Genomic DNA, 26,465 nt, shown 5'->3' with positions numbered 1-26,465 from the left:
CCGTGGAACCCAGTACTTTTCTAATCATTCACAATAGTTAATTCCATATGAATCCAAGCCTCAGCGTTAGGTCTGAACTATGGAAACTCTGGATGGGTATTGTAGGAGTACACTTAATCAGAAAGACACAAATAAAGGCATTTTGAATAAGACTCCAGTTGTTAAGCAAAGGAAAGAAGGTCAACAATTGATCATGTAGGATCTCAGGATAATAAAAACCCGCCTCCTTTTACAAATGAAACCATCACCATAATGAATAGATAGCACACGGTTCCCATCTGACAGAGGACTGATGTGTAAAACGTATAAGATTAATAGACTGTACATGAAGAAAGCAAACAAACCAGTTAAGAGAGGGATAGGAAATGGAATGGACATGTTAAAAGAGGAAACACAAATGTCTAATGAATCCGCTCAACATCCTCAGCCACTAGAAGAACTTAAATTAAAAAAAAAAAACTTTGAGAGTTCGTCTTATTTCAGTCACAATAAGTGTTACAATGAAGAATAAAGGGGCTATAGGCATGGGTGAGAGTGTAGACACGGAAATTGTGTCCACTGTTGGAGGTAATGTAAACTTGTGCAGGCCCCTATTTAAAATAATCTAGAGATTCCTCAAAAAGATAAAGGTAAAACTACCATATCACCAACCTGTATTGCTTCTGAAAATGTACCCAGAAGACCCACAGCCTACTACAGAGATCTCTACATTTCTGTGTTCACTGCTGTTCTATTCACAATAGCTAGGAATGAAAACAGCCTAGATGTTCACTAACTGAGGAGTGATTATTGAACATGTGACACTTGCACACAGTGACATTTTACTTAACCATAAAGGAGATGAAATTATAAAATGTTTAGGAAGCCACTTAGTTGAAATAGAGCAAGAGGAAGTACTTCAGAGGGCTTGAAGGGAAAAGAAGCTAAGGAGAAATGATGTAATTATATTAAAAATCTCAAAAATTAAAAAAAAAAAAGCTTTTCTGGGAAAACAGTAGGTCTTGAAAATATTCTAATTGCTGAAACCCAGGCAGAGAAACTAAAGCATGTTCTTCCTTATATTTTAACACTAGCTATGAAATTCTGAAGTAATATCTTTAGCATAAGGTGTTAATAAAGTCAGATTACTAAACCAGTGGGCAGCATAGCACCTTGCCTACTTAATCACTTTCAGAGCACTTGTTGATCCTTGAGGTAATAATAGATAATACTCATCACTTATTTTTAAAGGAAATTTAATGTTCAACAGTTAATACTGGTGTTTTCAGATTTGGAGTATGTTAAGAGAAAATAGCAACGAGAAATTATATAAGAAAATAGACACAAATGAAATATTAATGACCCCTATTTTCCTCACAGAGAGGCCTCTGAAGAAGCAGTCACAAGAGAACACAAACTGTCTCTTTAAAAAATTTTAGGGTAACATTTCCTAAGTGTAATGTTCTAAATAAAAAAATAGATTTAGATGTTGAGTCACAGTGGCAACTATACCTACTAGCCGACTTCCCGGCTGCGTGGGGGTTGTAAGATTATAATCTTGTTAGATAACTCATTGTGTTGTTATCATTTTTTTAAAATCACATACACATTTATTTGGAATCCAGTGGCTATTATGTAAAAGGTTACTATTTTGTCCTAAGATGCATTAGTAGTGGCCCTAGTTTCAAAGTAATCACCGTGCTGATTTATAGACAAAAACCTCCATGTAAGTTGCCAGTGAGCATGCTGCTCTCATAAGAACCACATTGGCTTAACAGAACTTAAAAACCAGAATAGCATAATAATGCAATTTTATTCACATGAGTCTATTGTAGAGAATTGCTCATCACCTCTGATGGCTCTGTTTATAGTTTTAGAGAGTACAAAGATTACTGCTGTTAACATAGTAAAAATTTAATCTGTATATAAAAATTTAATTCTGAGGGGAAATTTAGTGGAATAAGTAGAATGGAAGTGAGCCAGGGATAGAACTTCAGTAGGATCCCTGTGGCGAGGGCCAAAGTGAATTGACGTGTTACACACCAAAATGCAGTGACCAAACTCGCAGTCCTAACAGGTCTATTTTTATATTAGAGCAGATGCAATACCTATTGACTGTTGCCGTTTAAATTTACTTTCCTTTGATCTTAAGATCTTTTATACAGCAAAAACTCCTATACTCATAATACTCATAATACTTCCTTCCACAGCCTGTCACTTAGACAAAACCAGTAAGTTATGCTTTTTATTATACTTACATTCATACATGTTCATTTTTAAATATGTCTAGAATCAAATGAAAGCAAATAATCTCATACATGTTTGGGTTCTGAACAAAATGTTTTATATATCAAATACTTAGAAATAATGTAAATCAAAATTCAACTAAGCTATTATTCATAACTTTTGAACTATGAGAACCGATTAGCTTTATTTTTTATACCCAAATTATTACTTAATATATAGCAAATATATAGCACTTATATGTTGTTTATTTTTGAGAGTGTATTTTAATTACAACATTTTCCCCATCCCTCTCCTTCCTTAATATCCTTCCATATAACCCACCCTACTTTTCTTGATATTCTTGATCTTTTTTTAATCATAGCACTCTTTTTTTAATTATTATAATTTATTCAAAATTACATACCTATTGTTATCGTCTAGATTGCTTGTATCTTTTCTTTCCCACCTTCCTCCCTCCCTCTTAAGCCCTATTCCCCCTACCTAGCCTACTGACTTGTGGGAAGGAGCAGTTCCTCCCCCACCACCTGACCATAACCTATCAGGTCTCATCCAGATGGCCTGGTTCCCCTTCCTCTGGGTGCCCACAGGGCTTTCTCACCAAGGGAAAGTGATCAAATCAGAACCAGCAGAGTTCACGTCAGAGGCCGTCCCCTTTCCCCCTAACCATGGAGAATGAGCTGTCCATTGGCTATAGCTGAACATGCTCTAGGTTCATTGCACTCATTGTGCTTGGTTGGTGCATCAGTTTGTGAAGGCGCCTCTGGGTCCTCATCCCAGGCCCTGATGGTCTCGCTGAGGAGCTCCTGAACCCTCTGGGTCCTTCTACACCCCATACCATTCTCAGAACTCTGCCCAGAGTCTGGCTGTGTGTTTCACCATCTGTCCTGTTCCCTCTCTGTGTGGATCCTCTCAGAGGACATCTATGTTGGGCTAATATCCACTATACCATGCTTGTCTTTCTGGGTGTAGGTTACCTCACTCAGGATGATCTTTTCCAGTTCATCCATTTGCCTGCAAAATTTCAGAATTTTCTTGTTTTTAATAGCTGAGTAGTATCCCACTGTGTAAATATACCACAATTTCGTTATCCATTATTTGGTTGAGGGACATTTAGGTTGTTTTCAGACTCTGGTTATTATGAATAAGCTGTTATGAACATAGTTGAGTGAATTTCCTTGTTGTACAGTAGAACATCTTTTGGATATATGCCCAGGAGTAGTATAGCTAGGTCATTAGGTAGCACTATTCCTAATTTTCTGAGAAAATGCCAGGTTGTCTTCCAAAGTGGTTATATAAGTTTGTACTCCCACCAGCAATAAAGAAGTATCCCCCTTTCCACATTCTTGTCAGCATGTGCTGTCACTAAAATTTTTGATCATAGCCATTCTGGTAGGAGTAAGACAGAATCTCAGAGTTGTATTGATTTGCATTTCTCTGATAACGGAGGATGCTAAGCATTTCTTTAAGTGTGTCTTGGCCATTTGATATTCCTCTGTTGAGAATTCACTGTTTAGCTCTGTACCCATTTTTAAATTGGGTTATTTGGTTTTGTGGTGTTTACATTCTAGAATTCTTTATATCTTTTGAACATTATTCCTTTGTCAGATATAGAGTTGGCAAAGACCTTTTCCCAGTCTGCAGGCTGCCGTTTTTTGATTTTTGTTTTTTCTGTTGACAGTGTCCTTTGTCTTATGGAAGTTTTTCAGTTTCATGAGGTCACATTTATTAACTGTTGACTTTAGAAAATGAGGTATCTGTGTTCTGTTCAGGAAGATGTCTCCTGTGCCAATGAGTCCCAGGCTCTTCCTCACTTTTTCCTCCAAGAGATATAGTATGTCTGGTTTTATGTTGAGGACTTTAATTCACCTGGACTTTAGTTTTGTGCAGTGTGATTAATATGGATCTATTTGCCTTTTCTGCATGTAGACATCCAGTTAGACCTGGACTATTTTGTTAAGAAGCTATCTTTTCTCCATTTCTATTACCAGTATTTTTAACGCAGAAGTAAAATTTCATTTCTAGCTAAAGAATCTGAGCTGAGATAATAGACAAACAGAAATGAGTTTATGTGTAGTCATTTTGTACAATGACATCTTAGCAGGATAAATAGTTCTTCAAATTTGGTCATGTCAAATCTTAATGTGAATGCATTTGAAAAACCTACTTTATAAACATGTGTATGTAGGTGTTGTATGAGTTGAATGTTGAAAATATGTGTGTATACTTGATAATTTCTTTGCATATCTGCATATAGTTAGAGTCCTAAGACAGTTTTAGGAAATGTCCATAATATACACTCATGCATAGTCAAAAAACCCACCAAATTCTAATATTTAGTGTTTAGGTGGTTTGCATATAAAATACAGGTACATGAAGCACACAGATCTAAGTAAGCATTAAAGCGTTCTCATATATGAGAAAATTTGATATTTATCTTTTGTGCTCTGGAATACTTCACTTAAAATGATTATTTCTAGCTCAATCTATTTGCCTGCATTTTTCTTAAGTTATTTTTCTGAACAGATGAATCATAAATAATCCATTGTATAAATGTACTATATTTTCATCATCTATTCATCAGTTGGTGTGACAATTGGGCTATTTCTACTTCCTGGCTATTATGAATGGAGCAGAGAGAGAGAAACTTTGGAGTGCTTAGGCCTGAATGGGAAATCTTTAACATATCCCTTCTGTCAAAGCTCAGGACTCTGTGTGAAAAGAATTGACAGGACAATTATAAGAGACAGAGGTAGTGGACAGTTTTAAGGAAACAACATTTTCTAGTCACAATAGGACACTTTAATGAAAGGAATGTTGATAGAAAGTTTATGAGTTGAATCAACCAGTACACACAGTGAGCGGTGGAATAGGTTTTGAGGACATTTCATTTAATAGTAAAATCTGAAAGTTGCTTAGAAGGAATTCCTCAGTGGGGTTCAATGATTATCTGCACCAGCAAGCTTACAAGCCATTAAGAAGGGGATGTAGGGGCTTCTATACCCTTGGTTAAGAGCCTTGGGTAGAATCAGAACTGCTGCCATAGTTAATGTCTGGGTATAAAGTTGAAAGCATTCCATTCTACTTTAAAAATTACCTTGAGACACCATCTTTTTATCCATTTCAACTAAATGTTAATACAATTGCCTACTATTTATAAGGAAAATTGAGATAACATACACAGAATGATTTCATGAGGTCTGACGACAGTTATGCTTTTGTTTGACTTACTTGTTTTATATACATTTCCCAGGACAGTCCACTGGTCTTGCAGTCTGACAGAAATGTAACAGTGAATGCAAGAAACCACATGGGGCAGCTCACTGGACAGCTGACAGTCGGTGAGTGTTTGGAGGTAAAGTTTGCTTATTCTGTCTTACTCCATTTTATATTCTGTGGTAAAGTTGAAATACATGAAGCTGTGTTTCTTCTTTAATATATAGGCAGACCTCTCACTACAGCCCAGTCAGCTTGCACATGATGGAATGTAGCCCACAGTTAGCTACTGTTTCCACACTTGGGTAATTATTAGTCAGTATGTTACAATAGGGCTACCCTACAATTTGCTGTGATAGTCATTACTTCAAAATGTAAAGTGCACACTGGAATAGTACATCATGGTATATCAAAAGAGATTTAGAAAGCATGTGAGGTGGAGGTAGAATGACAGCATGATGGGACAGCATGACATCTATGTATCTTTTGATTTAAGAGAGCATTTTTGATAAAACTGACATATGTATGTATATATATGTGAATATATTCATATATATGAACAATTTTATAATTTTTTACTGTATCAAATGTTAGTACATTCAGTTTCTGTCACTTTTTGTAGAGATTATGTATAAAGGATTTAATGATTGAAAGAAAAACTAAATATAAAATACTCATACTTTTGTTTATTTGCTCATTTTGTTTTTTGAAATAGGAAGTCATGTAAACTGGCCTCAACTGCTTATGTAGCTGAGGAAAACCTTCAATTGCTAATCCCCTTGACTCTACTTCCCAGATGCTCTCCTTACACTATATGCAGTACTGTGGGTAAAATCAAAGGCTTCCTGCATGCTAGGCAATAACGCTACCAAGAAACAGACACAGTACTATTTAATTTTATTCTTATTATCAAACAATTTTAAATTAGCTATTGATGCTTTATCAAAATACCTTGTATAATTATTTCACATAGTTTTTATGAGTAGAAAGAAAAATCTCAGCGGTCACTATGTAAATTATACATATACATATATACATATATACATATGATATGCATATAATGCTAAAATATTTTTAAATACTACATAGCCTATGATAAAAATGACATGATATTGTCATTGCCTGACTCATGCTATTTCCCTATTATCTACATTTCTATCTTTACCTAAATCTCTTATAATATGTGTAATATTCAGTGGAAGAGGGATAATTTTCAAATTTGGGTAATGAATTATCCTTGTTTTAGAGGGAAATTAATAATTCTTAAAATATAATTATTTATAGTCTTAAAAATAGAAATCTTTCAATACTTCAATTGAATTTTAGAAACATAATAATCACTTGTAATATGACAGGCATAAATAGGACCTTTAATTATATCCGCCTCCCTCATAGAAATAGAAGATATTTTTGATAAATTATATACTGTAATGAAGCTAAATGGTTTTCTTTGTCATTAGATATATGTTAGTTTCCATAACTTCATATTTTGTCATAAATAGAAATATATTACTTATGGAAGGGGGCTTATATTAAATTGATTTAAATTACAGGAATGAAATATTTCTATGCATGCATAAGTATACCAGAATCATCAAGCTCTACATGTTTATTTCAATGGCAATTTGTGATTGTTTCAGGATAGTTTAACAAAACATGGAAATATGGACCTAAATTGAGGAGGTTTTCCAAGTCAAAATATGCTCATAGTTAAGAACTCTTAATAAAATAGAATTTTATATTGCATTCAGTTCACCAAAGCTGAAGTAGTTCTTACAAGAACTATCAACAAATAAATTAAAATCACAGAGACTATATTTCAAAGTCATTTCTTTATGCAAGAGTAACTAAATTGAGAAGTATAGTTTTAATAGGGACTCCGTGGTACACAAATGGGGCTCACTAAAAATGTACATCTGCATGTAACAACAATTAAAGAAAAAGGAGACTATGGATTTAAAAGACAGCAAGGAGAAATATAAAGGAGAGTTTGGGAGAGAAAGGCAGGGAAAGAAATTATGTAATTATATTATAATTTCAAAAACAAAAAATGTAAGTGCTATCAAAATATTTCTACAAAGCAGCCTCCGTTTCTTTTCAACTTTCTAAGATAAAATACCATTAGAGAAGTAACAGAAAGGAAGTCAAAGAGATAACTTGTCATTGCAGGGCACTCAAGGCACTAGGAGTTTGGAGCCACTGGGCATGGCGCATTTGTGTTCAAAAAAGAGTGCAGTGAGTGCTTTTGTATTAGTTACCAGCTTGCCTTCTCAGATATTTGTATATGGTCCAGTATCTTCTGCCTAGGGACTGGAGCCACATTAATAATTATAATCTGGATAATTTCCTATAGACATGGCCAAAGGTCCATCTCAGCAGATTCTGCTTAACGGTCCATTAGCAATAACAATCACAAAGGGAAGTGGAAAGCGAATCTGATTTTGCATTCTCGTGTGACCTTATTTAGTCTTCACATGAGGGATACAATTGGAGGATAGATAGCTTCCCTTTTGTTGAATTTCAATTGTGACCATTAAGGAACTTGAATGGCTGTTTGTATAGTTACAAATAATAGGCATAGTGACCATTTCTACACATAAATAATTCCAGTGTGTCAAGTCTACATCATTATCAAAGTAAAACAATAGATATGTGGGCATATAAAAACTGAAATATCATTCTGAGTATTTACGTTTAAAGTGTGATTAAAAACTGTAATTCTGTGATTCAAATAGCATCTTATATTTTATTCTTTATTTAATTTTCAATCAATTTGGGAAAATTAATTCAAAATGAAACAGCTTCTGGCCATAGCTAGTGTTAGTGTCAAGGATTATTTAGTCATGTTATGTATTATTAACTCCCAATTAATAAAATGCAGTGGCAGAAAAAGTTGCAAATGTCCTAATTTCAGTGAATCGCTTCATTTTCAGTTATTATCTGTAATTATTGTATGATTATAGGCATCAGCATCGTAACAGGCCTGGTTTTATGGCAATAAGAAAACAAAATAGATACCATTCGCAAGCTACTAAACAAGGAATGTGTATGTTTAGTACAATTTCCTCTCTCCTTCCCTTTGTCTGTCTGTCATCCAGTTAATGCTTGTAGGTGTAACTACCACATGGGGTGAACAGAGTGGCCGTCAGCTCCTATAACAGAGTTGACTCTGGCTGGATCAGAGAGCTAGAGGTACTTGTATTGTCTGTCCAGGGAGACTTAACAGGGGACCAAAGTCAGAGGACAGGAATATTAACTCACAAGGTACAGAGGTTCAAGATATAAATTCAATGAAAATTGTAAAAAAAAAAATGTGTATGTATGTGTATATTTTCACTAATCATTATATTAGAATTTAATTCCATCTTCAGACATATTCTTCAATTTCTTTCTTCAGAGGCTTGAATTTTCTCTTTAATACAAGTCTTTGACTTGTTCAGTTAGAGTTCCACCAAGATGCTTTATGGTTTTTCTTTTCTGGCTATTGTGAAGCTTGTTGTTTCCTTAGTTTCTTTCACAGTCCAATTGTCTTTTGTATACAAAAGGTGTACTGACTTTTTTTTAGTTGATTTTGTATCCAGCCACTTTGCTGGAGATGTTTATCGGCTGCAGGAGCTGACTGATCAAATTTTGGGGGCCACTTTTGTATACAATCATATCATCCATGAGTAGTGATACTTTTACTTCTTCCTTTCCAATTCCCCTTGATCTCCTTCTTATCAAGCCACAGAGGAAGAGGATGAAGGCAGTCCTGATAAGACTTGATAGGCTGGGGTCAGTTGGTAGGGGAGAAAGGGTCTCCTTCTCTGAGTACTAAGAGATGGGAAGAGGGGGAAGAGAGAGAGACTATGGGACCAGGGGCAGACAAGGGAAGGGCTACCAGGGGATATAAAGTGAATAAATTTTTGTTTTGTTTTGTTTTTCAAGACAGGGTTTCTCTGTTAGCCTTGGCTGTCCTGGACTCACTTTGTAGACCAGGCTGGCCTCGAACTCACAGCGATCTGCCTGCCTCTGCCTCCGGAGTGCTGGGATTAAAGGCGGGTGGGCCACCACCACCCAACTATGAATAAATTTTTAAAAAAAATAAATTTATATGATTTATATTACATATCAAGTTGTTACAGAGAACAATGATTAGTTTTAAAGGAAATATAGTTTAACAATGAATTGCACTTAGCTAGCTAAATTCTCTCCATGTGACTTCCAGATGCTGAAAGGACATCTGGCTTCCATGGACATAATACATGTATGTATCTCCTACAGCAGATGTGGAATATAAAAATGGAAGTTCACATGAAGGTTTTAGATGAATCCTGAAACATAATATGTGTTACAGATATGCTAGTGGCTGAAATTTTCAAAGGGTTTATAATTAAATAATTCTGAACAGTTGGCCAAACCTCTGGGAGTTCTTTAAGGACAAAATAACTCGATTTTGCTAGACTGTCTTTATGAATCTTCTCTAAATAAAAACTAGCTTTTTATTCTTTGAGTGAGAAATCGTTTGATAAACCTTTTCAGTGCTTATATTCCTCGTTATTTAGAGGTCCTTATAAAAATGACATTGTCTTTTTCATGAATAATGGAGTTTTATTTTCAATAGTTTGAAATTAAGAGTGTAAAGAAAAGGTAACTAAGTCAGCATCCTAGATATTCCTAGATATTCTATTTTTCTTCAATTCTTGGCTCTTAAAAAGATTTTAATTGAAATTTAATCCACAGAATAATTCAATGAGACCAATTACCTTTTTTGTGTGTCCCTACTAAACATCAGCATATTTTGTTCCTAGATGAATAGAGAAAAACGTAGATGAGAGTTTTATAATAAATATTTAAAGATCCATAAAGTGACATGTAATCTTGTGTTAAAGCAATTACCATGAACACCTGGGAATCATTTAATTGACTGCAGATGGTGTAGGACAGATAAAAAATAGAAGATTACATATAATTCTCACATAGCAAATTTATAGTTTTTGTCACTGACTTATTTTGCATATGACTTAAACATATTTCAATGGTCTTGGACAACTTAATAGAAATGAATATTTTGTATGAAACAAGCTATGGAAATACTGGAGAATAAACCAAAAATGAAAAGAATGTACTCAGGTTTAATGCTACCTATTCATTTTAAGTGATTAATCGGTTGTTGATTTGATCATTATTAATTGTTTAATTAACTCATTAATATTAGTTAAGTTGATGTGAATTGGTTTGATATTAATTAATCACTCTGGAAAAATTGTAAGTGGAAACAGATGCCTTTTACACTCAAGCGCAAGATGATAGGCTTAGGAATTAGGGTGCTTAATTTAAGAAACTCAAGGAAAAGACACCAACATTCAAGTTTTGAAAAGTTTTAAAAGAGGATCCTGAATTATTACGTGGACAGAGTTCTTATTTGTAACTGCACGACTGTGTTAAAACAGAAAAAGTAGGTTGTCCCAAGCATTTGTTAGATTTCACTTTTTTTATACAATAAAAGCATTGAGTCAGTGATGTTTTTTCTGACAAAGTTGGACACATACAGTTTGGGTGGTCACTTTTCAAGCTGTGTCTTCTGTCTTTCCAGGCTCCCCAGGCACTTGTCTAAGAACTGTCACTGCAGGTCTCGTAGCCCAGCTCTGCTAAGAGTACTCCTTGTAAATCTGCTAAAAAACTGTTCCAGAAGGAACTAACCTCTGCTCCTCAGGGTCAGCAGTGAACACTCTGAGAAAATAGTCCATCCTCATATGTCAATAGATGTTCACGCTTTCACTGATAGAAAATAGTCTGAAATTACCCTCTTTTCAGATAGAATATATCCTTTAACATGTAGTCTGTGGTAAGCTGTCATTCTGAAAGGGGTAAATTGACTGTTTGGAAATAAGGGCAAATGGATCAAGTAATAAATTGTGCTTCCTTAAGAACTCATCATACAAATGGGGACTGGAATTGCTGAGTGTGAAGCTTGTCACTGGCCAATCTTTGTTTTTAATAAATCTCCCTTTGTAGATCTAGGTTTTCAGGTGCATTTGTGTTCTATATGTAACTCACTAACTGAATTTACTCTGTGTGTGTGTGTGTGTGTGTGTGTGTGTGTGTGTGTGTGTGTGTGTATGTGTGTGTTGAGACAGGATTTGTCTGTGTAGGCTTGGCTGTCCAGAACTCTCTTTTTAGACCAAGCTGGCCTCGAACTCCCAGAGATCTGCCTGCCTCTGCCTCCCTGGGCTGGGATTAAGGGCATGGGCCACTGTTCTGTGTATTTTCTTTAGAACAAGCTTATTTGGAAATTCAATTAATGGACAACAAAATCCACAAGTGTATGATTATACACACATACACACACACACACATACACACACACACACACACACACACACACACACACACACACACAGTTAAGATTTGGGAATATATATGTTCTAAAAGTTGTTTCCTTCCAAATCACTAGATAGCAAGATAATTGCCAATCACAGTGAAGAAAGAAATAGACTTTGGTGAGTAAATACAACTTACATTAGTGTACCTCTATTAAAATAATGAATATAAATCACTTTTTAAAAATAAATAAGTGAATCAAGGCATGGTGACACACGCCTTTAATCCCAGCACTTGGGAGGCAGACGTAGGCAGATCTGTGAGTTCCAGATTTACCAAGAGAGCCCAGGACAGCCAAGGCTACACAGAAAAACCCTGTCTGGAAAAAACAAAAATAAATAAATAAATAAATAAATAAATAAATAAATAAATAAATAAATGTCTTTAAATGAAGAATATTTAATGGACTGAGAGATGTTAGTGAGGTCACAGTGTAACTGAGGGGAAAAAAGTAGATTGGCATTAGTTCGATTAAATTCTAAGAAAAGATTGTTAAATGGCATTTGATATAATTTTATAATGACTAATAATTTACACTATGCTTCTGAGCACTTTCCCATCTCTTTGTTATGTCCTTTCCCTCTTTTATAATTTTTGTAGTGGGATAATAAAAGTACCATTCTATCAGATCAATAGGGGACCTGAACTTACATGGTAATTTTCCTCTATCGCTGACACAATGAAAGTAGTAATACAATGAACTATTATCTTATCCTGACTCATTGCTCTTAGACATAATTAGGAAGCATGAGGTTATAGAACATTTAGTTACTGGTGCTTCTGTATGCCTGTCTAAGGACATGGAGGCTAAAGTCAGTAACTTTAAATACTTTTCTGATTCACTTTCCTTGTATCCCTCTATCCTTCAGTGCTAGGAACATCACTTGTATTTCTGACATCATTTCCTGGGCCTAGCATGCCCCAGGTGACAATCATATCTGCTCAAAGGGAAACAATAGGACTTATGAAAAACATTAAAATTGATTGCCCTGATCTTGGCAATCCCATTACTTTGTGTGTACATGTCTGGCATTATTAATTATCACCTATTTTTGTTTTGTAAAATACAAGTCATTTCCAAATGAAAACATTGGCTTGTGTTTTTAAAACCTTGTTGTGTTACATACTGTTGGAGGAACCCTGATGTTTGGTGTTGCACTCCTCCTAGTCCAGATATCCACTCTGAGCTCAGCCTTAGGTGGAGGACTCCCCCTCTCCAAAGGGCCTCTGGCTCTCAATATACAGCCTGCGACACAGCTTTCTGCTAGCTCTCCCCTCCCTGCACCTACAGGTACTGTGTCCCCATTTATGTGATAGAAGCATGCTGCCAAATTCAAAACAATCATCCTTAAAGTACCTGGTTTCATCCAGTTATTAAAGCCGATCCTGGAAGCCTCCCACCAAGGAGCATATGGGTTTTTTTCTCCTTGTTTAAAGTGGATCTGCTGAAGTGGTTCCCAGAGAGTTCAGTCTCCGTTGGGCTAATGGCCTGTCAGACCCTGTCTTTCATCTTCTGCTCCTCTTGCCTGGGTGGGCTGGTGGTCAACAGCCCCCCCCCACACCCAGGGAAGAGAAGAACCACAGCCACACCATATCATTTTCAGGGTAGGTCAAAAAATGTTGGATGATGTTTGCTTTGAAAAAAAAAATTTCTTGTTTAACCCAAGTGGCAAGATAGTCTCAGAAATGTGCTTTTTGATATAAATTAGAATGAGACTAATGAATGGATGGAGTCAGAGGATGCTACACAGGAAGCACACCTACCGTGGCTCTGGGCTGTGTTCCTTGGAAACTGAGAAACAGGGCTGCAGGTGTGGACGGTATAGGAGAGTGCGTTTGAGTGTGAAGAAACAAGAGGGTAGGATGGGAGAAGAAAAGTAGTCATTCTCCAGCTGACATAACAAGAACGGCATCATAAACACATTTCAGGGAACTGAGCATTAGTTTACACCAGCCTAGAAGGAAGAAGAAAAGTCATTAACTGATAAGCCTAAAGCTTACTCCACCATTCAAAACACATAGAGGTTGCGTTAGCGTAATAGGCTTCTATCCCCCAACTCTCTGACTGTAAATAGTATCAAACTCTCTCTGACTCTGAGCATATGTTGATGACTCAGTGAGTCTATAAAGAAGTTTGTAGCACATATCTAAGAATTATAGTAGGACTAGCTACTATCATTTATATGATAGTTGCTTCCCAGTGGTGAAAGCAGCAAATGATAGTTTTGTTTATCCACTGTTGTCCTAACTCACATTGCACGTTGTGGATGATCAGCTAACATAACGTTTAATTCTAGCATCTTAGGTTATAATGATTTATCAGCGTCAGCAGGTGCTTCTGTGGGTCACGACTTTTGAGAGATTGCTGCTGGGTGCTAAGCACAATTAAATTACCCGTAGCATCTGGCCCCATAACAAGTCAGTGACAGGACATTAAGGTTTTATATTTATTCACGTTTAGTTTTTTGACAAGCCAATGGCTCATTAATTCTGATAAAATATATATTATTCTGGATGTGACTGTTTTAGATGAACATAAAAATAAATAGTGAATTTAATGTCTCTATCAATTGAATTATCTCCTAAGAATATTCATTGGACATCTAAAAATCAATCTGAATTCTGTGATACTTATCTTTATTTATTAGAATTATTAGTTTCTCCTTATGTTAACCAACAAATAAAATGTTACTCTCATGATGATAAAGAAAATCTCACATGTGTGTACCAAATTTATAGGCACAATAATTGATACAATATAAGATTAGGACACACATGGACAGATTAAGGCAAACAAAAGCAGGTATAAACCTGAATAAACATCATGTATCTACAAAAATTTGGGAAAAGACAGAGATGTGCTTTCGTATTACTATCAAAAGATCCTTTTAAAGAAATATAGATGATACTCCTAGAATCAGAGTCTAATTCTTTATAGGCTGTGTATACATCCTGAGACTTCATCAAGAGTTAAGCTGTGCAATAAAGGCTTTAAGTACAGAACAAGAAACTCTGAAAATGAAGATGATAATTTGCTTGGGCTTGTATGGAGGGAGTCTAGAGGAATGCATGCTCTGAGTCAGGGGGCTGCAGAAAGAAGGCTTACTAGTGATTTAAAAAAATTATATTTTGTGGTAAATACCAAAAAAAATTGAAAAATTAAACTATTAGAAAATTTAAATTACCACAAAAATTGAAAATCCCATAAACAAAAGTGGATCCATAGTGTATCAACCTAAATAGCAGCTAAAGCACCACCTCAACACTTGACATTGTAAATAATGAGCCCATTGAAAGTCATAATACCTCTCAAGCTCTCTCTAATTGGCCTGGAATTAAGTAATCCAATGTGTGTATCAAATCCAAAGGGAATTGTTTTTTACTAAGTAAACATGTTACTCCATTATACTTCTGTTGAATTGCTTACTACAATTATTCAATGGTTTTATTTGTTTATCAAATATACATTTGTCCCTGACTTAAATTGGAAACTGCTGAAAATGGAAATACCAAATACCAGGGCATAGCCATGAGGACCTCTAGAGGGCGCTACAGGTGACAATCAATCAATCAATTGCAATTTACACATTGTTTTACAGCATATGAATTCTCAGTTTAGAATATGGAATTAGAGAAAGCCTCTGTTGTTTGTTTGTTTGTTTGTTTGTTTTGTTATTGTGGATACAAATAGCACAATACAGAGGACCTGAATATTGATGTGTCTGACACTTTGAGTCTATTGTAGGGATTTATATTTCTCTTTTGGCTTTTTTTTTTTTTCTCCAGATCTCTAGCCTCTCTAGCTTATGTACTTTCTCTTCTCGGTGTCTCATGCAGCCTATGCTAGCTGTGAGCCCAACCATTCCAATACAAATATCATAGGTGTGTTTTACCAAAACTAAACAGGACCCTGTACAATTATATCAGAACCTGTGTGCCCTGAGCCAAAGACTCACAAATGTTCCACCCTCACATCCACTACAGTGTTACAGTAGCTGCACCAAAGAACCCCAAAGTGTTTGAACACCTACAGTCCCTTTCTTGCTTCTCACAGATCTAGTTGGCAGATGTGGCAGTAGTCTTCCCCCTTAGACACTTATTGTACCGTTACAATATGTGTAAAGTAGGAGCATCTTAGAGTTCTGATACAAAGCAAACTCAGCTAGATAATAAAAATTCAGACTAAGGTACAAAACACGATCAATCTCCAAGACAGGTTGTGATATCTCCCCCTCTTCTCTCTCCCCTCCTCTCTCCCCTTCTCTCTCTCTCTCTCTCTCTCTCTCTCTCTCTCTCTCTCTCTCTCTCTCTCTCTCTCTCTCTCTCTCCCTCTCCCTCTCCCTCCCTCCCCGTCTGCCCCCCCCCAGTTCTCTGAGTTATTACTCTTAGATCAAATCCCATTTTTTATCTTCTAAGTTCTAAGAACTCATACATTTCACATTATTCTGTGTCTTCTGCAACGGTTATGTATGTAAAACCTCATTTCTTTGCATATAACATTTCTTTCATAAATATGTAATAATCCATGTACCTATTTCCCTAGTGATCCCTCAGTTCAGTTCCATGTGGTGTTTTATGGAAATATAAAATTATTTTTAATCCTTCTCTTATAGGGTCTTATATATATTATTGGGAAATTACTAGAAATAGAAGTAGATTTCTATAAATTGATTTAGGTAAAAGCTTTCGTTATATAACAGTCTGTCAATCATGGGTCATAGAGTGTTCCCCCATTTCTTGTTTATTTCAGCAATTTCTGTCTTCAGAAAATGAACCTGTAAATCTTTCATTAGTTTTACTCTTTGATATTTTTCCTAAAGGTTGTTACTATTAAAACCATTACAAATCTACATTTTCTGGTTATTTAAAATAGGCAAATTGCTTCATATACAAATTATGATAAGCATATATGACATAAAAATAAGTTTCAATAATGAGATCTCCTTAGGCATTTTTAAAAGTTGACTATGACTTTCACTATTCTGTGAAAAAATTATGCTATGAAGGAAATATTAATTCATTTCTTCATTCGTTTTTTTTTTAATTTTTTCTTAAATGGGCTAGGTCCTCTTTATTAACCAATCTGTTTTAAGCTATCCCCCAACACTTTTCTATAAAGTTTTGTGACTTTAGCTCATCGATCTCTACCACAGAGTTTTTATTTTAGCATTGATAGATTTGTTGATTTACTGAATTTTCACTTCATTCTTAGTGCTGTTCTTTTCTTTCTGGTTACTGTGGTTTTTTTTCTTTTACTCTTTTTCTTTCTCATGAGCTACTGAACCATCATTATCAGAATTCTATTTTGGTCTGTGTATAACAAATTTTAAGGTATTGCTTTTTATGTTTTTCATATAATTTGTGCTAAGTATTGCCATATGTATTAAATATAATTATATGGAGATTATAAAAAATAATGTGCATGTGCATATATGTACATCTGTATACACACACATACACACATATTTACATCTCACAGATTTAATATTACCATAACTCAAGTACACTACTAAAAATTTGTTCCATGTAGCATGCCCTAAACAACTCATTTATTAATTTAAATCAAATTTATTTCATATAAAATATTTATCAATAATCTAGTGATATGTTGTTTTCAGAAACCAAGTAATATATATCATATGTTATTCTCTGTTATATGTTTTCCTTAGTCTGCATGTCTCCTTTCTCGATCCTTCTCCTGTCTTTCATGAGTTCTTGGCTTTCTCCTAATGGCCCAAGCATTCTTTATGCTTAGATTTTCAAGTAACAGATTCCTCTTCTTAGCCTTATTTGAGAGTGCTCATTTCCTGCTATTTCCTACAGGATAACCTAACCACACATAGAATCTGATACTTTCACTTCAGATTTTTAAGCCACTTCCTTCTGGACTCCATGTTTCCCGATGATAAATTGGCTCATAAGGGAGCAGGTGTTTCTTCATGACTAATACATTCCTTCTGTTTGGTTGATTTTAGTGTTTTGTTTATCTTGCTCAGAAATGTAATTTTCACATGTCACATTTCTTTGTATTTATTCAATTTTAATTTATTGACTTTCTGGTTCATGGTTTTCTTCAAATTTGGGGAGATTTCATATGGTATTTCTTTGAAAACTTTTCTATCCTCACTCATTTTTTCCTTATAAAACTGACACAAATGCCTGGTCTTTTCCATTGTCCCTACACCCCTGAGACTCGTGTCCATTACTCAGTTTACTTTTTTTCTGGTTCTGATTAATTCTACTAAAATATTTTCATTGCTTTTTATTGAAAATAGATTGTTTCTTCATATAAGATATTCAGATTATAGTTTTCTATCCCCACTCCTCCCATTTCTTCCCTACCTTGCCTCCCCTCGATATTCACCCCCTTTCTGTCTTTCCTTTAAAAAGAATAGACTTTCTTTTTTTAGATTTATTCATCTTTATTGTGAGTTTTTCTTTTCTATTTATTGAAATACAGTACTACTTAAGTGAATATACCAAGTACTTTTTATGATAACAGGCATTCAAACTGTTTCTAGTTTCGATTATTACAAATAGCTGCTGTTAACACTGACATACATGTCAGTGAATTATGTAGATGCTGTCCTCAGCAATGGAGCCCAGCCATCATATTTTAGAGATAAACCTTTTTGTCTTTGAATCATCCTGGGCTGTCAAAGATTTCAGTGGGAACCTTTAGACAACACCTCAATCGCACGCACCACAGACCTGCCACTTGAAGTCTTGCTTGCTTACAAGAGACAGCCATTTGACACCCTCTAGCTCCTATTGCTGGGAATCCTCCTATGGGATCACCCTCATGGATTCCAGGAAGTTTCTACTGCTGTAGGTTTCCACACCCTCCAGCAGCCCACCAGTTTCAGCAGTCTCTCCCCAGACTCTTTCCCTCCACCCTCTCTCAGTGGCCACCTGTGCTCTTCTGCTCCACTCTACACCTGCCCCCAATCACTCACAGAAACCATTCTAGTTTCTTTTCATATGGAGCCACAAGTTTCCCACTAGGCACCTTATTTTTTTTTAATTTTTTATTAATTTATTCTTGTTACATCTCAGTGGTTATCCCATCCCTTGTATCCTCCCCTTCTTCCCTCCCTCCCATTTTCCCCTTACTCCCCTCCCCTATGACTATTCCTGAGAGGGATTTCCTCCCCCTGTATATGCTCATAGGGTATCAAGTCTCTTCTTGGTAACCTGCTGTCCTTCCTCTGAGTGCCACCAGGTCTCCCCCTCCAGGGGTCAAATGTGAGGCACCAGAGTATGTGAGAAAGTCATATCCCACTCTCCACTCAACTGTGGAGAATGTTCTGTCCATTGGCTAGATCTGGGTAGGGGTCCGAAGTTTATGGCCTGTATTGTCCTTGGCTAGTGCCTTAGTTTGAGTGGGAACCCTGGGCCCAAATCTGCCTATCATAATGTTCTACTTGTAGGTTTCTAGGACCCTCTGGATCCTTCTACTTTGCTATTCTCCCATGCTTCTCACATCTAGAATCCCAATAGGATGTCCTCTCCTCTGTCCCAGTTTCCTGGTAAGTGAAGGCTTCCGTGGGACATGTCCCTTGGGCTAGTTTGCAGATATAAGTGAGTATATACCATTTGAGTCTTTCTGCTTCTGGGTTAACTCAACATTATGATCATTTCTAGCTCAATCCATTTGTCCACAAATTTCTGGAATTCCTTGTTTTTAATAGCTGAGTAGTATTCCATAGTGTAAATGTACCACAGTTTCTTTATCCATTCTTCTACTGATGGACACTTCGGCTGTTTCCATGTTCTGGCTATTATGAATAAGGCTGCTATGAACATGGTTGAGCAAATTTTCTTGTTGTGTGCTGGAGCATCTTCTGGGTATATTCCAAGGAGTGGAATAGCTGGGTCTTGAGGAAGCCCTATTCCCATTTTTCTGAGATAGCACCAGATAGATTTCCAAAGTGGCTGTACTAGTTTGCATTCCCACCAGCAGTGAAGGAGTGTTCCTCTCTCCCCACATCCTTGCCAGCATGTGGTGTCGCTTGAATTTTTGATCTTAGCCATTCTGATGGGTATAAGATGGAATCTCAGAGTTGTTTTGATTTGCATTTCCCTGATGATTAAGGAGGTTGAGCATTTCTTTAAGTGTTTCTCAGCCATTTGATATTCCTCTGTTGAGAATTCTCTGTTTAGTTCTGAGCCCCATTTCTCAATTGGGTTATTTGGTTTGGTGGTGTTTATTTTCTTGAGTTCTTTATATATTTTGGATATTAGACCTTTGTCAGATGTACGGTTGGTGAAGATCTTTTCCCAGTCTGTAGGCTGCCACTTTGTTCTCTTGACAGTGTCTCCTGCCTTACAGAAGCTTCTCAGCCTCATGAGGTCCCATTTATTAATTGTTGACATTGAGGCCTGGGCTGTTGGTGTTCTGTTCAGGAAGTTGTCTCCTGTGCCAATATGTTCTAGGCTCTTCCCCACTTTTTCTTCTAAGTGACTTAGTGTCTCTGGTTTTATGTTGAGGTCTTTAATCCATTTGGATTTCAGTTTTGTGCAAGGTAGGCACCTTCTTTTTAACTAATCTTTCTTGGTCTGTGTATTGTAACTGGTTATCAATTACTTAAGTGCTAATATTCAGTAATAAGTGGATACATTTTATATTTGTCTTTCTGGGTCTTGGTTACCTCACTCAGGATTATTTTTTCTACTTTTATCCATTTGCTTGCAAATTTCATAATGTCAGGCTTTTTGATAACTGAGTAATACTCTATTGTATAAACATCTTCTTTGTCCATCCTTCTGTTGAATAAAGTCTCAATATTGTGAATCAAGCCTCAGTATATATGTTGAACAATTATCCTTGTGATAGGATAGGGCATCCTTTGGGTTTGTGCCCAGGAGTGGTATGGCAGGCTCTTGATGTAGGTTGATTTCCAATTTTCTGAGCAGCTACCATATTGATTTCCTTAGTGGGTTGAACAAGTTTCCGCTCCCATCAGTAATAAAGGGAGCGGCTCTGCTCCACACCCTCCCAGCATGAGCTGTCACTTGTATTATTGTTCTCTGACATTCTGACAGGAGTAAGATGTGATCTCCAAGTGATTTTGACTTGCATTTTGCTAATGGATAAGGATGTTGAGCATTTCTTTAAATCTGTCTTAGCCAATTGAGATTCCTCTACTGAGAATTCGCTGTTTAGATCTGTGTCTCCATTTTTAATTGGATTATTCCAATTTTTGATACCTAGTTCTTGAGTTCTTTATAGATTTTGGGTCTCCCCCAGTCACAGTCATAGGGGAAGGGAATAAGGGGAAAATGGAAGGGAAGGAGGAATAGGAGGATACAAGGGATGGGATAACAATTGAGATGTAATATGAATAAAATTATAAATTATATAAAAAAAGAAAATTAATCATTTATCAGAAGTGGAATTGGTAAAAATATTTCCCATTCTGTAGGCTACCTGATTTTACAATTCACAGTGTTCTTTGCTTTACAGAAGATTTACAGTTTCACGGGGTGCAACTTATTAATTGTTGATCTTCGTGTCTGAACTGTTGGTATTCTGCTCAGGAAGTAGTCTTCTCTGGGAATGATTGCAAGGCTCTTCCCTTCTTTCTCTTCTATTATATTTACCATGTTTAATTTTTATTGAGATTTTTAGCCACATGCACTTCAGATTTGCGCAGGGTGATGAATGTGTATCTATTTTTACTCTTCTACATGAAGCCATCCAGTTTGACTAGCGCCATTTACTAAGGATGCTGTCTTTTTCCAGTGTGTATTTCTGGCTTCTTAATAAAAAATTAGGGGTCCATATGTGTGTGAATTTTATGTCTGGGTCTTCAATATGATTACATTGATCAATATCACTGTTTCTCTGCCAATGTCATGTGATCGTTATTACTATAGTTCTGTGGTACAACTTGAAATCAAGAACAATGAGACCTCTTGAACTTCTTTTACTGTTCAAAGTTGCTTTGTGGGTTATTTTATTTTTCATAGGAAGTTGATAATTTTCATTTCAAGGTCTGTGAAGAGTTGCATTGAAATTATGATGAAAACTGTGTTGAATGTGTAGATTGCTTTTGGTCGGGTGGCCTTTTTTACTGTTAATCTTACTGATTCATGAACATGGGAGATCTTTCCCTCTTATGATATCTTCTTTAGTTTCTTTCTTCAAAGACTTAAAGTTGTTGTCATACACATCTTCACTTGCTTCGTGAGAGTCTCCCCATGATGTTTTATATTTGAGGTTATTGTTAAAGGTCTTGTTTCCCTGATCTCTTTCTCAGTCTATTTGTATTTGTATATGGGATGGCTACTGATTTTTTTGCGTTAATCCTACTTATCCTCCCACTGTGTTGAAAGTGTGAATCAGCTAGAGGAGATCCCTGGTTTAACTTTTAGAGTCAATAGATATAAGGGCAGGGAACATGGGTGGTTCCTGCATGCTATAGACACTGATAACTAGAGAAATTTAAGGAGCTGTAAGACTTGTGTAAAGAAGACATTCACATTACTGGCAACAAACACTGTATCAAACTTCTCTCACAGAAGTCAAATACTACATCACAAAGAAAATCACATTTATTACTTCATGCCCCTGTAGCAACCTCTACTAATAAAATATAACATCATCCCAGATGCTTGTCAAAGCCAAAGCAGAGGTGTAGGCCCTCTTCCACAGGACTAGCAAGGGACATGCATTTGGAGGCAGGATACCAGAAATAGATAACCTATACACTCTCTTAGGGAACAAGGTTCTGTCAGGCATGCTTTGTAGCTACTGATGGGAATAGTGCATGGAGTTGAGTTTCTCTTTGTTTTTTAATACAACAAATACAATCAAATGAACCAAGAATGATTCTGGACTATAATTGGGAATGCCCAAGAGAGAAAAATTAGTCAATGATCATTGCAAAGACCCAAGTGTGATGTATGAGTTGCCCTAAAAGTATTTTACAATTGAGGAGACAGAGCATTTATTTTAAGTAAATTGGAAGTAATCAATAAAACTATATAGGATAAAATATGCAGTAATATTCTAAAAAGAATGTCAAAATAGAAAGATTAAAATCATTATAGATTAATGTAGATGCTTTGATGAAAAGATTATAATGTTTTTAAATCATGATGTTGATAATTTTAACAACTATGTCAAGTATAAGAAACTGTGATTTTTTTTTCACAGCTTATAGACATAGCAGCCATTTTACTTAGAAGAAAAGAAGGAAAGATATATTTACTCAGATCATAATTAATGTTTTTTTCTTGTAAGACCTCATGAGGAAGAATAAGCTATTTATAATTTATTTGATTATACTATTTTTATGAATGTGTGGAATTCAGAAAAAAAATTAGTGTGACATCCTTCTTACATATTTACTTACTGCTTCCATAATTGTGTATAGCCATTACAGAGTTTTCTATTATGAGTATCATATAAAAATAATAAGCATACTGATAAAAAGTAAGTTCTTCTTGGATATAAACATATTTTCACTTATGCATTCTAAACATTTTCTCCATAATTAAGCATTTATCAAAAGTGTATAAATGTTCGTACACTATTCTTTTTTCTTTATTTGTTATATTTCATTCACATTACATCTTGATTATTATCACCTGACTCATATCTTCCCATTTCCATCCTCCCTATTCCCTTCCCCTAGACCTCTGGCTGGCGCAGGGCCTTCCTCCTCCACCAGCTGACCACAGCTTATCAGGTCTCATCCTGATAGCCTGTATCTCTTTCCTCTGTGTAACCTCAGGGCTTCCCTGCCAGGAGGAAGTGATCAAATCTCAGGCATAAAAATTCATGTCAGCGGGGCTTAGGGGCTCATACCTTTAATCCCTGCACTTGCACAGGCAGGTGGATCTCTGTGAGTTCAAGGCCATCTTGGTCTACAGAGTGAGTCCTGGACTCACCAACACTACACAGAGCAACCCTATCTTGAAGAAAAAAAAAAAAAAGGAGGTCATGTCAGAGGCAGTCCCTACTCCCTTCCTGCATCTTGAAGAGTGAGAGCTGTCCTTTGGATGTATCTGAACAGGAGGTCTAGATTCTTTGTATTCTTTGTCCTTGGTTGATGCTTCAGTTGTATAGGCCTCTAGGGTACAGCCCACCACCAGCCTTGATGGTCCTCCCTGTGGTACTCCTGACCCTCCAGACCCTTCCATTCCCCCACTCTCAGTGCTCCACCCTGAGTCCACTTTCAAGTCCTAGAATTTTGTGACTCTTGTGTCTTTTCATTGGAGAACTGAGACCATTGATGTGGAAAGAGATTAATGACCAGTGACTGTTAGGTCCTTTATTTTGATGTTGGTTGTAGTAGTATGTTTGTGTGTTGGTCTGATTTTTGTTTTGCTACAGAAAAGTTATCTATTTCCTGTGTTTTCCTGGGTGTAGTTAGCTTCTTTTGGTTGGCGTTTTCCTTCTAATAACTTCTGTAGGGCGGGGTTTGTCAATAGGTACTATCTAAATTTGTTTTTTTCCCATGGAATCAATATCTTTTCAATCTATGGTGGTTATTGAAAGTTTTGGTGGGTATAGTAGTCTGGACTGGCCTCTGTGGTCTCTTAGAGTTTGCAAGGCATCTGCCTTGGCCCTTCTAGCTTTATGAACTTTCCTGAAAATTCGGGTGTGATTCTTAAAGGCTTGGCATTGTATGTTACTTGACCTTTTTCCCTTGCTACTTTTAATATTTTCCCTTATTCTGTACATTTAGTGTTTTTATTATCATATGGTGGGAGGACTTTCTTTTCTGTTCTACTCTATTTTGTGTTCTGTAGGCCTCTTTTGTGTTTATAGGCATCTCTTCCTTTAAATTGGGCATATTTTCTTCTATGATTTTGTTGAAAATATTTTCTGGGCCATGGAGCTGAGAATCTTCTCTTTCTTTAATTCTTATGATTCTGAGGTTTCATTTTTTCATGCTGTCTTTGATTTCTTGGGTATTTTGGGTCAGGAATTGTTTTGATTTAACATTTTCTTTGATGGATGCATTAAATTCTTCCATTTTCTCTTCAGAATCTGAGATTCTTTCCTCTATCTCTTGCTGTTGATGCTTACCTCTGCAGTTCCTATTTTTTCTCTAAGTTCTCTCTTTCCAAGGTTTCTGTACTTTGTGCTTCTATTGTTGTTTCCATTTTCTTCTTCATATATTGAACCATTTTATTGATTTCCTTCATTGATTGTTTGCATTTTCCTGAAATTTTTCCAGTGATTCCTTCATTTCCTCCTTATAGGGCACTTTTATGGCCTAAGACCCTCATTCTGTTTGGCTGTATCTTCCTTTATTTGTTTAGGGATTTTATTTGTTTCTTCCATTATTATCTTCATAAGAAAAGATTTGAGGTCATTTTCTTCTCTTTCAGTTGCGTTAGAGTTTTCAGGGCTGATTGCTTTGGGAACACTGGCTTTCTGAAGATGCCATATTATTTTGGCTTTTGTTTTTCTTTTTACACTGGCCTTTAGCCATCTGGTTGTCTCTGACATTCTGTGGTGGTTTCTGGTGTCCTTCGCTGGGTGTTGAGTGCAGCTCAATGTTATTGGCTATAGGTTAAGACTTCTCATCTGTGGATATCAGGGAACACTTCAGTGGATCAGAATGGTCACCTGAGGTTAGAATTGGGAGCTTTCTTGTACTGGCTGGGGTGACTTGAGGTCAGATCCACCTGTGCTCCACCCATTAGTGTCTCCTCTAGGCGACAAGACCCAGACACAGGTGCCATGTGTCTCACAGTTCCTTTGGAGACACAGAGCCCAGATTTGGCACACGGGGCTTTGAAGAACGATGCTGCTCCTGCCTGGGCCTGGAAACCTATGTGGATTGGCCTGGTCAGATCTGCCTGTGCTCCACATCCTGGGTCTTTCCTGAGCTAGAAGCCCCACACACTGGTGCCCTGTAGACCACAGTTCAATTTGATTCACAGAGTGTAGATGCAGTGCTCAGGCAGGTATGTATCCAGACCCTTGAGACTGCGCACACCCTTGCAGGGACCTGGAGACTCCTGAGTGGATCAGCTACCATGGTCCAAGGATGGACTTATCCATCCTCCACACATTGTGGACACCTATTATCTGGGTAACGCCAGCACGGGTGCTCTGTAGCTCCCGGCCCTGGTCCCTCGGTTGCCATGCAGCCACAGCTGTCCCTCTGATCAGACACTATATATGATCTGCGCTGCCATCTTGGATCCTCCTCAAACAGTATTCTATTGTTCTGTAATTCAATCAATATTTATGAACCACTTTATATTTGGGGAGAAAAAACGCTCCTTTCTGTATTTGGCTAAATTCCAATATTATAAATAATGCTAACATTAACAATATGGAAGAAATATTTGGTATAAAGACAGGAACACTTCTGTGAGATAAATTACCAGTCAATTATTAAATAAAATTTTAATAATTATTTTACAGAAAAAATAATCATTTATATGTGATTATCTGCTCCATTTTGTCTCTTATAAAGGTAACACCAATATTCATGCTAATAAAATTAGTGATACTATCTACATTCATTCTAATCTAAGAGTGGTTTTGATCCAGTCAAACAAACTGACCACTTTGAGTGCATGATAGTGAATGGGATTTTATTGCTTGTCTTCCTTTTAAGCTGCTAATGTAGCCAGGAACACGTTTTAGCTTTTAGATATTTGTATTTGTTTTTCTTTTCTTATTTTTTTCT

General features: G+C 36.3%; 1 protein-coding gene across 2 annotated transcripts in view; it reads left to right on the top strand.

Moving 5' to 3' along the window:
* SGCZ (sarcoglycan zeta) overlaps positions 1-26,465 on the top strand; it is a 929,136-nt gene that overhangs the window by 847,972 nt on the left and 54,699 nt on the right. For both annotated transcript variants that reach the window (XM_084758266.1, XM_084758267.1), the window contains exon 4: positions 5,477-5,564. In XM_084758266.1, the coding sequence (XP_084614392.1) occupies positions 5,477-5,564 (88 nt within the window). The remainder of the gene's footprint in view (positions 1-5,476; positions 5,565-26,465) is intronic.

Source organism: Acomys minous, assembly GCF_964271855.1.
Source record: "Acomys minous genome assembly, chromosome: 15".
Taxonomy (NCBI): domain Eukaryota; kingdom Metazoa; phylum Chordata; class Mammalia; order Rodentia; family Muridae; genus Acomys; species Acomys minous.
Note: the sequence above shows the minus strand (reverse complement) of the source record. Positions and strands in the feature narration are given on the sequence as shown.